This window comes from Mus caroli, unplaced genomic scaffold, assembly GCF_978045245.1.
Source record: "Mus caroli unplaced genomic scaffold, Mus_caroli_1 scaffold_17, whole genome shotgun sequence".
NCBI lineage: Eukaryota > Metazoa > Chordata > Mammalia > Rodentia > Muridae > Mus > Mus caroli.
In genome coordinates, this window is record NW_028227272.1 from 26341705 (window position 1) to 26355459 (window position 13755).

The 13755-nt window shown below is 40.7% G+C and overlaps 1 protein-coding gene across 1 annotated transcript in view; it reads right to left on the minus strand.

The window, feature by feature from the left end:
* Atp13a5 (ATPase 13A5) overlaps positions 1 to 13755 on the minus strand; it is a 142340-nt gene that overhangs the window by 99626 nt on the left and 28959 nt on the right. Inside the window, exons 2-5 of the mRNA XM_021184915.2 lie at positions 8055 to 8228; positions 6368 to 6514; positions 6089 to 6159; positions 5903 to 5983 (exon numbers count right to left, since the gene is read on the minus strand). Coding sequence (XP_021040574.1) covers positions 5903 to 5983; positions 6089 to 6159; positions 6368 to 6514; positions 8055 to 8228 — 473 coding nt within the window. The remainder of the gene's footprint in view (positions 1 to 5902; positions 5984 to 6088; positions 6160 to 6367; positions 6515 to 8054; positions 8229 to 13755) is intronic.

The window sequence follows — 13755 nt, forward strand, 5'->3', positions numbered from 1 at the left end:
CCTACAGTTTTCCAGAAACTTAGAAGGCCAAGCAGGAGATTCCAGAATGAGTCACTTCTGTAGGAAAGCAAATTGAGAAACCTCCTGAGTGATGTTGCTGGCCAGTCACTCACTCCCTTGAAATTCCTGCTTTACAAAAGGAAGGAGGTCTAGAATGCACAGGCTCACCCAGTGCTGGTAATTTGGATATAATTACTCAGTCCAGTAAATGTGTTGGTCTTAGAAATCCCCCATTACAAAACACTTTGGGAGTACTTCCAGAGGTTCTTTCCCAGAAGAAATCTACATGTATGTAATTGAAACGGTGATGTACCCAAACTCCATGTCTCTAAATGGCATGGATCAACAGTCATTTAGCTTTTCACCCTGGTCCTCATCTGTACTCTGTCGGTTTGCTTCATTGCTGAAACCACAAACTTCCAGCTAGCCGGGATAGCTCTTACAGAACTTCAGTTCTCAATATGAGCTGGTGAGGTGCTCTCAGGAGTCTCTGCTGATGAAGAATGCCAGGCATTCCATAAATGAAAGACCAGGGGAGGAAGAAATAAAAGAAAGGGCATGAGGAATTGCGGGAAAGGCACAGAACGATCTTGGCATCCTCTCCTCCATTTTGCCTGCAAGACTCACTGCTTATACTCACTGCTGTCTCCACAGGGCTTGGCTCTGAGACACACACTGGAGTTAGATGACTTTATACTTCCATCAGACCCAGACCCACAAAGCTGTGGGCTTGGAAATTCCAATTTATTAAAAAGACAACATTAATCTCTAATTGTTTGGTTTTATCAAATTATGTTTTAAATGAAATATAGGCAGTATCTTAAGATAACTAATTCCTAGTTGAGTGTTAGGTGTTGAGAGCATATTTTCAGCTTCAAGGGGGTGGATAAGGCTTTTCTCCTATTCTCTGATCGGCCATCACTTACTCCTTTCTAGGAAGATGATATGAGAGGCTGAGTGTGTGCATGCATGTGTGTGTGCATTTGGATCATTTTCTCAGTGTGTGAATTTCAAAAGGAGTAAGGGTAACCATTATTTCTCTTTCAGGTTTTGCTCACAGAAAGACCAGAGCTGTACCACAGCAAAGTCCTATGGTAGTACCAACTTCTCTTTCCTTCCTTCCTCCATCTGACTTCCATCTTCCCTTCCAGTTTATGGCTGATCTTTTCATAAAACAACTTTCTATCAGTGTAGCGTTCACTGGATTTTTGACTGCCCAACACCCACATTCCTTTTCTGGATCCCTAACAAGCATGCCTGCTTCTCCTCAAAAGAAAGGACAAAATTGAGAATTGAACTTGGCCCGGAAGAGACACAGAACCAACAGTGAGAGGCACTTCCCAGCTTCTCCTTTGGTGTCGCCATATTGACGATATGCTGTGGAATGAATATTTCCACCATAGAGACTGGAAAACTCTGGCTGTCAAAGTTTTGGTCCCTCTGCAGTCACCAGTTAGGTGAATGTCTAGAATTATTTCAGGCATACCACCAGGCAGTTTCTTTTCTGTTTGGGGGAGCCTAAACAAAGGGCCAGGAACAGGACAGGCTGAATGAAAAAGGTAAATGGGTGTCCTAATCCTGTCCACTAGAAAGACTAGTGGCTGTCGGCTAGGTGTGCTGTTTTTACAGGACCCCATTCTTGTGACAAGAGCTGTCAGGGAACCTGTCCAGAATGACTGTGATGATGCAAATCTGAGTTTACCCCAGAGAGGTTAAGATCAAAGCAAGCCAGCTCCTAAGACAGTTTACCTATTCATTTTATGATGCCTTTCTAGCATCAATGAATTACCCTCCTGGTGGCCTGATAAGCTTTTGCTGCTGACAAGTGAGACCTATGGACATCCTAGGTCTTCTCTCTGCCTGACTGCCAGGAATCCCATGGAGAAGTGTGCATTTAGGTCCTATATCATGACATCTTGTCAGACTTTCGCAAGTCCTCCTCCCTTCTCTTGCAGTGAGCTCTTGGTTTTTTTTTTTAATTTTTAATATTTTTATTACATATTTTCCTCAGTTACATTTCCAATGCTATCCCAAAAGTCCCCCATAGCGCCCCCCACTTCCCTACCCACCCATTCCCATTCTTTTGGCCCTGGCATTCCCCTATATTGGGGCATATAAAGTTTGCAAGTCCAATGGGCCTCTCTTTCCAGTGATGTCCAACTAGGCCATCTTTCGATACATATGCAGCTAGAGACAAGAGCTCCGGGGTTCTGGTTAGTACATCATGTTGTTCCGACAATAGGGTTGCAGATCCCTTTAGCTCCTTGGGTACTTTCTCTAGCTTCTCCATTGGGAGCCCTGTGATACATCCAATAGCTGACTGTGAACATCTACTCCTGTGTTTGCTAGGCCCCGGCATCGTCTCACAAGAGACAGCTATATTTGGGTCCTTTCAGCAAAATCTTGCTAGTGTATGCAATGGTGTCAGCGTTTAGAAGCTGCTTATGGGATGGATCCCTGGATACGGCAGTCTCTATATGGTCCATCCTTTCATCACAGCTACGAACTTTGTCTCTGTAACTCCTTCCCTGGGTGTTTTGTTCCCAATTCTAAGAAGGGGCACAGTGTCCACATTTTGGTCTTCATTTTTCTTGAGTTTCATGCGTTTAGTAAATTGTATCTTATATCTTGGGTATCCTAAGTTTTGGGCTAATATCCACTTATCAGTGAGTACATATTGTGTGAGTTCTTTTGTGATTGTGTTACTTCACTCAAGATGATGCCCTCCAGGTCCATCCATTTGTCTAGGAATTTCATAAATTCATTCTTTTTAATAGCTGAGTAGTACTCCATTGTGTAAATGTACCATAATTTCTGTATCAATTCCTCTGTTAAGGGACATCTGGGTTCTTTCCAGCTTCTGGCTATTATAAATAAACTGCATGGTACTGGTATAGTGACAGACAAATAGACCAATGGAATAGAATTGAAGACCCAGAAATGAACCCACACACCTATGGTCACTTGATCTTCGACAAGGGAGCTAAAAACATCCAGTGGAAGAAAGACAGCATTTTCAACAAATGGTGCTGGCACAACTGGTTGTTAACATGTAGAAGAATGCGAATCGATCCATTCCTATCTCCTTGTACTAAGGTCAAGTCTAAGTGGATCAAGGAACTTCACATAAAACCAGAGACACTGAAACTTATAGAGGAGAAAGTGGGGAAAAGCCTTGAAGATATGGGCACAGGGGAAAAATTCTTGAATAGAACAGTAATGGCTTGTGCTGTAAGATCGAGATTTGACAAGTGGAACCTCATGAAACTGCAAAGCTTCTGCAAGGCTAAAGACACCATCAATAAGACAAAAAAACCACCAACAGATTGGGAAAGGATCTTCACCTATCCTAAATCAGATAAGGGACTAATATCCAATATATATAAAGAACTCAAGAAGGTGGCCTCCAGAAAGTCAAATAACCCCATTAAAAACTGGGGCTCAGAACTGAACAAAGAATTCTCACCTGAGGAATACCGAATGGCAGAGAAGCACCTGAAAAAATGTTCAACATCCTTAATCATCAGGGAAATGCAAATCAAAACAACCCTGAGATTCCACCTCACACCAGTCAGAATGGCTAAGATCAAAAATTCAGGTGACAGCAGATGCTGGCGAGGATGTGGAGAAAGAGGAACACTCCTCCATTGTTGGTGGGATTGCAAGCTTGTACAACCACTCTGGAAATCAGTCTGGCGGTTCCTCAGAAAATTGGACATAGTACTACCGGAGGATCCAGCAATACCTCTCCTGGGCATATATCTAGAAGATGTCCCAACCGGTAAGAAGGACACATGCTCCACTATGTTCATAGCAGCCCTATTTATAATAGCGAGCTCTTGTTTTTTTAATGAAGGAAAGCTCAGCACCAGTTACTGAATTCGCACACCCTCCAGTCAATCAGTCATTTCTGATTGCCCTGCAAAGGCCCCCAACTCACTTTAAGAAATGAAGGGGAACTGTGTGACATCCACCAGCTCTTTCTGTCCTTCACTCTGGAATGCCTACAACATAAAATATGCCTCTGCTTATGAGATTATTTCTCTATTCTTCATATTTGGGATACTGTACTCTGTCTTGCTTATTAGATTGTCAAGTGCTTTATTGTGTAGACCAGATTTAAATTTAATTATGGATGATGTTTATTAAAGCTTGGCACTTGATAAATAAGGACAAATGTGTGCTAGCTACACCGATGGTAATCTTTGCTGTGGAAATGGTTTCTTGTGCAGAATATCTCTACATCTATCACTGAGAGCTCTTAAACATTCTAGATCAATCCTCCAAACATCTTGCATTAAGTATTATTAAATGAGTTTATTTTAATGACTTTGAAAAGTTTCTGTATCTTAATGTATCAAACATTCAGCTGAAATCTCATGTAATGATACCATTTCTAAGACTTTTTTGCAGTACTGTTCTGGAATAGATGTCTGCTTCATTTCTCAAAGTATTTCCACTGGGGAAGAACTAAACCAACACTTCAGGCTTCTTAGACTCTATATATGAATTATGGTGGGAGGCAAACCAGCAAGATGGTCCAGTAAATGAAGACACCGGCTGCTCACCTGAGCCCAGCTATGTGGTGGAAGGACAGAACTACCTCTTGTAAGTTGTCATCTGAACTCTACACATGCTTTGTAGCACTTAATGCATGTAAAACAAGTGAACATTTAAAATGCAATGAAGAAAATAGTGTGAGGAACTTGCTAGAATTCCATAGTTCTTTGTCTCATATGGGCTGTCTTATTCCTACAGAACTCTCTGAGCTATGGGGGGCAGAGTCCTAGAACAGAAATTCATCACAATTCTTATTGGTTTGACAATTGACATTTCTGGCTGATGTCAGGTAAATAATGTCCCTACATGTGTCTGAGAAACTAAAGGGATTGTTAAGATTATGAGAAGGACTCAGCTGTTTCCTTTGGGGCTCACCATAATGACCCATTCCAAACAAGAGCTGGAGGAAGCAGAGATATTTCCCCTCTAGTTAGTAAACTGAACGAGCAACTTCTTTTTTTATTATTATTTTTATTAGGTATTTTCTTCATTTACATTTCCAATGCTATCCCAAAAGTCCCCCACACGCTCCCCCACCACTCCCCTACCTACCCACTCCGACTTCTTGGCCCTGGCATTCCCCTGTACTGAGGCATATAAAGTTTGCAAGACCAATGGGCCTCTCTTTCCACTGATGGCCAACTAGGCTATCTTCTGATACATATGCAGCTAGAGACACGAGCTGGGGGGGTGGGGGTGGGGGGTGGAGGGTTACTGGTTACAGACACCAGCCCTGTGGTTTCCACTCCTCCCCTTCCGTTTTTTCCTTTGTTCCTCCCTCCTTCCCTTCCCCCATGTGAATGACTACGACTTTCTCTTTAAATCACTAGTCCCTTGAAGAGTTCCAGGCATATCTGAGACACCCATATAATAAATGAATGGATACTGTCATTTATGTGTTTCTTCTGCAAATCTCTATTGAACTCCTGTCATGAGTCTGAGGCCATTCTGGGTCCTGCACATGCAACATTGAATGACACAGACAAGTAAACAGAAAATGTTCATCTCCATAGCTATTTATTCACAATAAAGCAGGATATGAATATTGTCTTTTTGGTTCTCAATCAATTTGGGAGGATTAAGAATCCAGTATTTATAAATTGACTCTAGCTTATCATAATGCCTATTCTTCAAACTTAGGCAAAAGGTCACATTTTATTCTATTGCTTTGCTCTTTGGGTGTCTTTTTAGTAAGTCTGCCTAAGAAGAGAATTTAGAATATCTTTCTGATGCCAGCAAAAGGAATCAAGTTGGCGAAACATTTTGCCAGCAACACACCAATGAGGGGCCATTTGTTACTTAGGGCAGCAGGGTTAGGCATAGTAAGCGTTATTAAGCCTACCTGACCTCTTGCTCTTCATTGGTCAGACCCAATCCAAACGTATGGTGGATGTCAAAGCAGGAGTTACTGTCTTCCAGCAACCTAGGATGTAGTTGGGATAGGAAAGATACTTCAATTTACAGCTCCCAATGAGTCAGGGTTCTTCGTCTGAGTCCTGAGGTAGCAGTGAGAAAAAGTTATACTTACCCAACTTTCTGAAATCGCTTCTTCAAGAAATCCCACACGTACCTTATTTTCTGCACTTGGATGCATCGTAGCTGCAACCACAAATAAGAAGGAACAGGGATCATACACAGAGGAAAGCTAAGCAAAGGGAAATTCTTCAGTGTAGGTTCCCATGTGGGTATTACACCCCGGTATCATTCCAGCCTGAAAATGTTGCATTCAAAACTTGAACCAATAAACACACACTCAACTTTGTCTCCACAAATGATGCCAAAACATCCCACACATAAGACCTCTTACTTTTAGTTCTGGCTTCATCACAGCTTGGTTTATAACTGAATGGCGGTCAGCTACCAGAGGTTCCTCTGGGTTCTTGCTTATAGGAAACTTCAGTGTGGATAAGTGGAGGCAGAAGACCTTTTTCCTCATATATCTTCGAAATTCATCCTTGAGATGTCAACAAACAAGAGGAAAATCTCAGACCTCACTCAGAATGCAAATTCTTAGCCTCATTCTAGACTCTACAGTGTCAGAAACTTAGGAACTGGAGTCAGCAGTCTGTGTTTCAGTGAGCCTTCCAGAGGCTTCTGATATGTTCAAATATTTGAGAAACATTGGGCATATTTTAAAGTTAAACATTATGTCTAGAAACTTTCTTAGATGACTCTATTTCCTTTTTATTATTTAAATGTTTGAGACAGGGACTCTTTGTGTGTTCTGTACTGACCTCACCCTCTTGGTTAGCCTGCCTTTTCTTCCCAAGGCTTGGGATCATAAGTGTGCATCATCAGGATGGGCTCTAGCTATTTTTAAATAATCTCTACAAGCTTAAATTCTCTAGAATATTCCTAGGCTGACAGTTTTGAAAACTGAGTCTTCTCACATCATATGGTCTCTGAGACTTGTAACAATGATAGCTACTGCCCCATGTAATGGCAGAAAGCAATGTCCCTCATCTTGAAATACCAGACATTTCTGCAGGCTGAAGTGAAGGAAGTGTCAGCATTCCGGGGCTAGCCCAGAGATCATGTGTGGCTTGAAGAGATGGTTTTTCCTCCTCTCCTTCTGGTCTAGGTAAACTACTTGAATGGATGAGATCTTCCCTCTAGAATACTAATCAGTCATTGCTGGGTCACAAATGCAGAATAAAAAATGTTTGTTTTCTTTAAAAGTTATATTTCATTTTTTTATTTGAGATATAGTACTTGCATATATTTATGAGTCTTGTGTAATTATTTCCTCTGAACTGAAATATTCCCTCCTTGAAGGCTCAGAAAATAAACAAAACTCACAAGTCTGAACAAGTTCCTAAAAGAAGAATCCTAAGAGCTCTCCCACTGGCTCTACAGGCAGTAACAAGTTCCTGAAAGAAAAGGTTCTCTAACCTTTTTAATCACTTGCTGATAAAGCAAGGAGTTCTAGGAATGGGGTGTGCTCTTCAGTGCTGCAACTGCCTGTGATTCACCCACAATCTTGAGAGCAATATATATGTATGTATATATCTTATGCATATACTATAATATATGTTTCTATACGCATATACGTTCTAGAGATGGGTGAAATTATTTCTTTGGCCTGTTGTCAGTGGATAGACAATTGTTCATGTCTTTCCACAAACATTCACACAGCAATAGGGTATGTTCTGAATAATCAGGTCAATGTAATAGGTCTCTTAACCACTTTAGAAATTTAACATTTGTGTTGGAAACACTCAAAACCCTGTCCACTAGCTATTTTTAAATTTTTCTGTCAGCCATGCTATCCTATCATGCAATAGAATATTGACAGGTACTCCCCTATTCAACTGCAGCCTTGTATCTACTAATCGTTTTCCCTCTATCTCTCCTTCCCCTTCTCAGGCTTTGAGGATTAGTAATCACTATTCTATATGTCAACTCCATATCTTCCTTGTGTAAGTGAGAATATACAGTATCTGGCTTTCGATAATGACCATGGCATTTAAAATGGACATGAGAAAGTTACGCACCGTTGTCCTCAGCAAAATTGTGTCTGCTTCTTGCAAGGGGCATGGGATGCAACTGGTCCACACCCACCACTCAGGCCTCCAGTAGAACATCAGCTGAACTGCCCCAAGAGTCAGGATGGCTGTGACAAGGCATAGTGCTCTCCGTAAATTCTGGGTATGGTAGCCAAACACCTCCTGCATAATAAATAGAACATTTTATGTTTCAGTATTTTAAAAAGTATCATTTTGCTTCACAGAATATATGCTTTAGATTCAGGGCTATTGGTTGAGAACATCAGTTGATAGAATTGAGTTGACTGCAGCTGACATCTAATATATAAAAGAACAGAGAAGCACAGCACTTCCTACCTCTCTGTCATGTAAATTCACACATTAGATGAGATGAAAAAGGAAGTTCTACCTGCTTCTATGCCATCCCAAGAGGTACCCCAAGTGTGTGTAGCATGCCTCATGTTTTAAAGCAGCTTTATTTTCTTAAGGTATTAAAAAAATATTGGAGGCATACCTAGATACTCTGAGCTGCAAGCTGTTCCCTAAGTGCCATTGTCTGATCATGACTCCATCCAACTTCACCCGGCAGGCAGCACCAGTAACATTAGGTTAGACACCTTCCTGCCCTGATCCAGTGCCCTGGGGCATGCCCATATCTCCAGCAATGTGCACTGCCTACCCTGAGTTCCACTGTCCAGCTTGAGGCTGCCTACCCAAGGCCAGTTGCAACAGGAACATTCAGGCTTGTGTTGCCTTCCCAAGACCTTACACCAGGAAAATACAGGAACAACCATATGACTTTCTCAGCGTAAGAACAGAATCAACAAGCAGCAGGGCAATATGACACTTCCAGAGAAAAGCTATCCTACTATTGCAAGATCTGGATATTCTAACACAACCAAAGCACAAGAAAATTACATTAAATACAATCTAAAAAAGATGATAGAGGTCTTTAAAGAAGAAATTAATAAATACCTTAAAGAAATACAGGAAAACATTAACAGGTTAAGGAAATGAATAAAACTGCTCAAGACCTAAAAATGAAAATAGAAGTAATAAAGAAAAAAACCATAAACTGAGGAAATACTGGAGATGGAAAACCTAGGGAAGAACAGACACAAGCATTACCAACAGAATGCAAGAGATGGAAGAGAGAAGCTCAGGCAAATGGTAAATCTAAAAAGGTCCTGACACATAACACCCAGGAAACCTGTACACTCTGAAAAGACCTGAACTAAGAATAATTGGAATAGAAGAAAGTGATATGTCCCACCAAATAGACTGAATAAAAAACCTGCTGCTGTATAATAAGCAAAATACTAAATATACAGAACAAAGAAAAAGTATTAAAAGCTGCAAATGAAAGAGGTCAAGTAAAATTGCACCTAACTTCTCAACAGAGACTCTAAAAACCAGAAGAGATTGGGCAGATGTCTTGCAGTCTTTAAGTGAACACCAATGCCATCCCAGATTACTATACCCAGCAAAACTTTCTTTTTTTTTTTTTTAGGTAATTTCCTCAATTACATTTCCAATGCTATCCAAAAAGTCCCCAATACACTCCCCCCCAGTCCCCCACCCACCCACCCCCACCCCTTGGCCCTGGCATTCCCCTGTACTGGGGCATATAAAGTTGGCAAGTCCAATGGCCTCTCTTTCCAGTGATGGCCTACTAGGCCATCTTTTGATACAAATGCAGCTAGAGACAAGAGCTCTGGGGTACTGGTTAGTTCATAATAATGATCCACCTATGGGGTTGCAGTTCCCTTTAGCTCCTTGGGTACTTTCTCTAGCTCCTCCATCAGGGGCCCTGTGAACCATCCAATAGCTGACTGTGAGCATCCACTTCTGTGTTTGCTAGGCCCCGGCATTGTCTCACAAGAGACAGCTATATCTGGGTCCTTTCAGCAAAATCTTGCTAGTGTATGCAATGGTGTCAGCATTTGGAAGCTGATTATGGGATGGATCCCTGGATATGGCAGTCTTTAGATGGTCCATCCTTTCTTCACAGCTCCAAACTTTATCTCTGTAACTCTTTCCATGGGTGTTTTGTTCCCAATTCCAAGAAGGGGCACAGTATCCACACTTTGGTCTTCGTTCTTCTTGAGTTTCATGCGGTTAACAAATTGTATCTTATATCTTGGGTATCCTAAGTTTTTGGGCTAATATCCACTTATCAGAGAGTACATATTGTGTGAGTTCCTTTGTGAATATGTTACCTCACTCAGAATGATGCCCTCCAGATCCATCCATTTGCCTAGGAATTTCATAAATTCATTCCTTTTAATAGCTGAGTAGTACTCCATTGTGTAAATGTACCACATTTTCTGTATCCATTCCTCTGTTGAGGGGCATCTGGGTTCTTTCCAGCTTCTGGCTATTATAAATAAGGCTGCTATGAACATAGTGGAGCATATGTCCTTCTTACCGGTTGGAACATCTTCAGGATATATGCCCAGGAGAGGTATTGCTGGATCCTCTGGTAGTCTTATGTCCAATTTTCTGAGGAACCGCCAAACTGATTTCCAGAGTGGTTGAACCAGCTTGCAATCCCACCAACAATGGAGGAGTGTTCCTCTTTCTCCACATCCTCGCCAGCATCTGCTGTCACCTGAATTTTTGATCTTAGCCATTCTGACTGGTGTGAGGTGGAATCTCAGGGTTGTTTTGATTTGCATTTCCCTGATGATTAAGGATGTTGAACATTTTTCAGGTGCTTCTCTGCCATTCGGTATTCCTCAGGTGAGAATTCTTTGTTCAGTTCTGAGCCCCATTTTTTAACGGGGTTATTTGATTTTCTGGAGTCCACCTTCTTGAGTTCCTTATATATAGATTGGATATTAGTCCCCTATCTGATTTAGGATAGGTAAAGATCCTTTCCCAATCTGTTGATGGTCTTTTTGTCTTATTGACAGTGACTTTTGCCTTGCAGAAGCTTTGCAACTTTATGAGGTCCCATTTATCAATTCTCGATCTTACAGCGCAAGCCTTTGCTGTTCTATTTAGGAATTTTTCCCCTGTACCCATATCTTCGAGGCTTTCCCTACTTTCTCCTCTATAAGTTTCAGTGTCTCTGGTTTTATGTGGAGTTCCTTAATCCACTTAGATTTGACCATGGTACAAGGAGATAGGAATGGATCAATTCGCATTCTTCTACATGATAACCGCCAGTTGTGCCAGCACCATTTGTTGAAAATGCTGTCTTTTTTCCACTGGATGGTTTTTGCTCCCTTGTCAAAGATCAAGTGACCATAGGTATGTGGGTTGATCTCAGGGTCTTCAATTCTGTTCCATTGGTCTACTTGTCTGTCGTTATACCAGTACCATGCAGTTTTTATCACAATTGCTCTGTAGTACAGTTTTAGGTCAGGCATGGTGATTCCACCAGAGGTTCTTTTATCCTTGAGAAGAGTTTTTGCTATCCTAGGTTTTTTGTTGTTCCAGATGAATTTGCAGATTGCCCTTTCCAATTCGTTGAAGAATTGAGTTGGAATTTTGATGGGGATTGCATTGAATCTGTAGATTGCTTTTGGCAAGATAGCCATTTTTATAATGTTGATCCTGCCAATCCATGAGCATGGGAGGTTTTTCCATCTTCTGAGATCTTCTTTAATTTCTTTCTTCAGGGACTTGAAGTTCTTGTCATACAGATTCACTTCCTTAGTTAGAGTCACACCAAGGTATTTTATATTGTTTGTGACTATTGAGAAGGGTGTTGTTTCTCTAATTTCCTTCTCTGCTTGTTTATCCTTTGTGTACAGAAAGGCCATTGACTTCTTGAGTTAATTTTATATCCAGCTACTTCACCGAAGCTATTTATCAGGCTTAGGAGTTCTCTGGTGGAATTTTTAGGGTCACTTATGTATAGTATCATATCATCTGCAAAAAGCGATATCTTGACTTCTTCTTTTCCGATTTGCATCCCCTTGATCTCCTTTTGTTGTCTAATTGTTCTGGCTAGGACTTCAAGTACAATGTTGAATAGGTAGGGAGAGAGTGGGCAGCCTTGTGTAGTCCCTGATTTTAGTGGGATTGCTTCCAGCTTCTCACCATTTACTTTGATGTTGGCTACTGGTTTGCTGTATATTGCTTTTATTATGGTTAGGTATGGGCCTTGAATTCCTGATTTTTTCCAAGACTTTTATCATGAATGGGTGTTGGATTTTGTCAAATGCTTTTTCAGCATCTAACAAGATGATCATGTGGTTTTTGTCTTTGAGTTTGTTTATATAATGGATTACATTGATGGATTTCTGTATATTGAACCATCCCTGCATCACTGGGATGAAACCTACTTGGTCAGGATGGATGATTGTTTTGATGTGTTCTTGAATTCGGTTAGTGAGAACTTTATTGAGGATTTTTGCATCAATATTCATAAGGGAAATTGGTCTGAAGTTCTCTATTTTTTTGGGTCTTTATGTGGTTTAGGTATCAGAGTAATTGTGGCTTCATAGAATGAGTTGGGTAGAGTACCTTCTGATTCTATTTTGTGGAATAATTTGTGAAGAACTGGGATTAGTTCTTCTTTGAAGGTTTGATAGAACTCTGCACTAAACCCATCTGGTCCTGGGCTTTTCTTGGTTGGGAGACTATTAATGACTGCTTCTATTTCTTTAGGGGATATGGAACTGTTTAGATCATTAACCTGATCTTGATTTAACTTTGGTACCTGGTATCTGTCTAGAAACTTGACCATTTCATCCAGGATCTCCAGTTTTGTTGAGTATAGCCTTTTGTAGAATGATCTGATGGTGTTTTGGATTTCTTCAGGATCTGTTGTTATGTCTCCCTTTTCATTTCTGATTTTGTTAATTAGAGTATTTTCCCTATGCCCTCTAGTGAGTCTGGCTAAGGGTTTATCTATCTTGTTGATTTTCTCAAAGAACCAGCTCCTCGATTGGTTGATTCTTTGAATTGTTCTTCTTGTTTCCACTTGGTTGAATTCACCCCTGAGTTTGATTATTTCTTGCCGTCTACTCCTCTTGGGTGAATTTGCTTCCTTTCGTTCTAGAGCTTTTAGGTGTGTTGTCAAGCTGCTAATGTGTGCTCTCTCTAGTTTCTTTTTGGAGGCACTCAGAGCTATGAGTTTTCCTCTTAGAAATGCTTTCAGTGTGTCCCATAAGTTTGGGTATGTTGTGGCTTCATTTTCATTAAACTCCAGAAAGTCCTTAATTTCTTTCTTTATTCCTTCCTTGACCAAGGTATCATTGAGAAGAGTGTTGTTTAGTTTCCACGTGTGTGTTGGCTTTCTATTATTTATTTTGTTATTGAAGATCAATCTTAGTCCATGGTGATCTGATAGGGTGCATGGGACAATTTCAATATTTTTGTATATATTGAGGCTTGTTTTGTGACCAATTATGTGGTCAATTTTGGAGAAGGTACCGTGAGGTGCTGAGAAGAAGGTATATCCTTTCATTTTAGGATAAAATGTTCTGTAGATATCTGTCAGATCCATTTGTTTCATAACCTCTGTTAGTTTCACTGTGTCCCTGTTTAGTTTCTGTTTCCATGATCTGTCCATTGGTGAAAGTGGTGTGTTGAAGTCTCCCACTATTATTGCATGAGGTGCAATGTGTGCTTTGAGCTTTACTAAAGTATCTTTAATGAATGTGGCTGCCCTTGTATTTGGAGCATCGATATTCAGAATTGATAGTTCCTCTTGGAGGATTTTACATTTGATGAGAATGAAGTGCCCTTCCTTGTC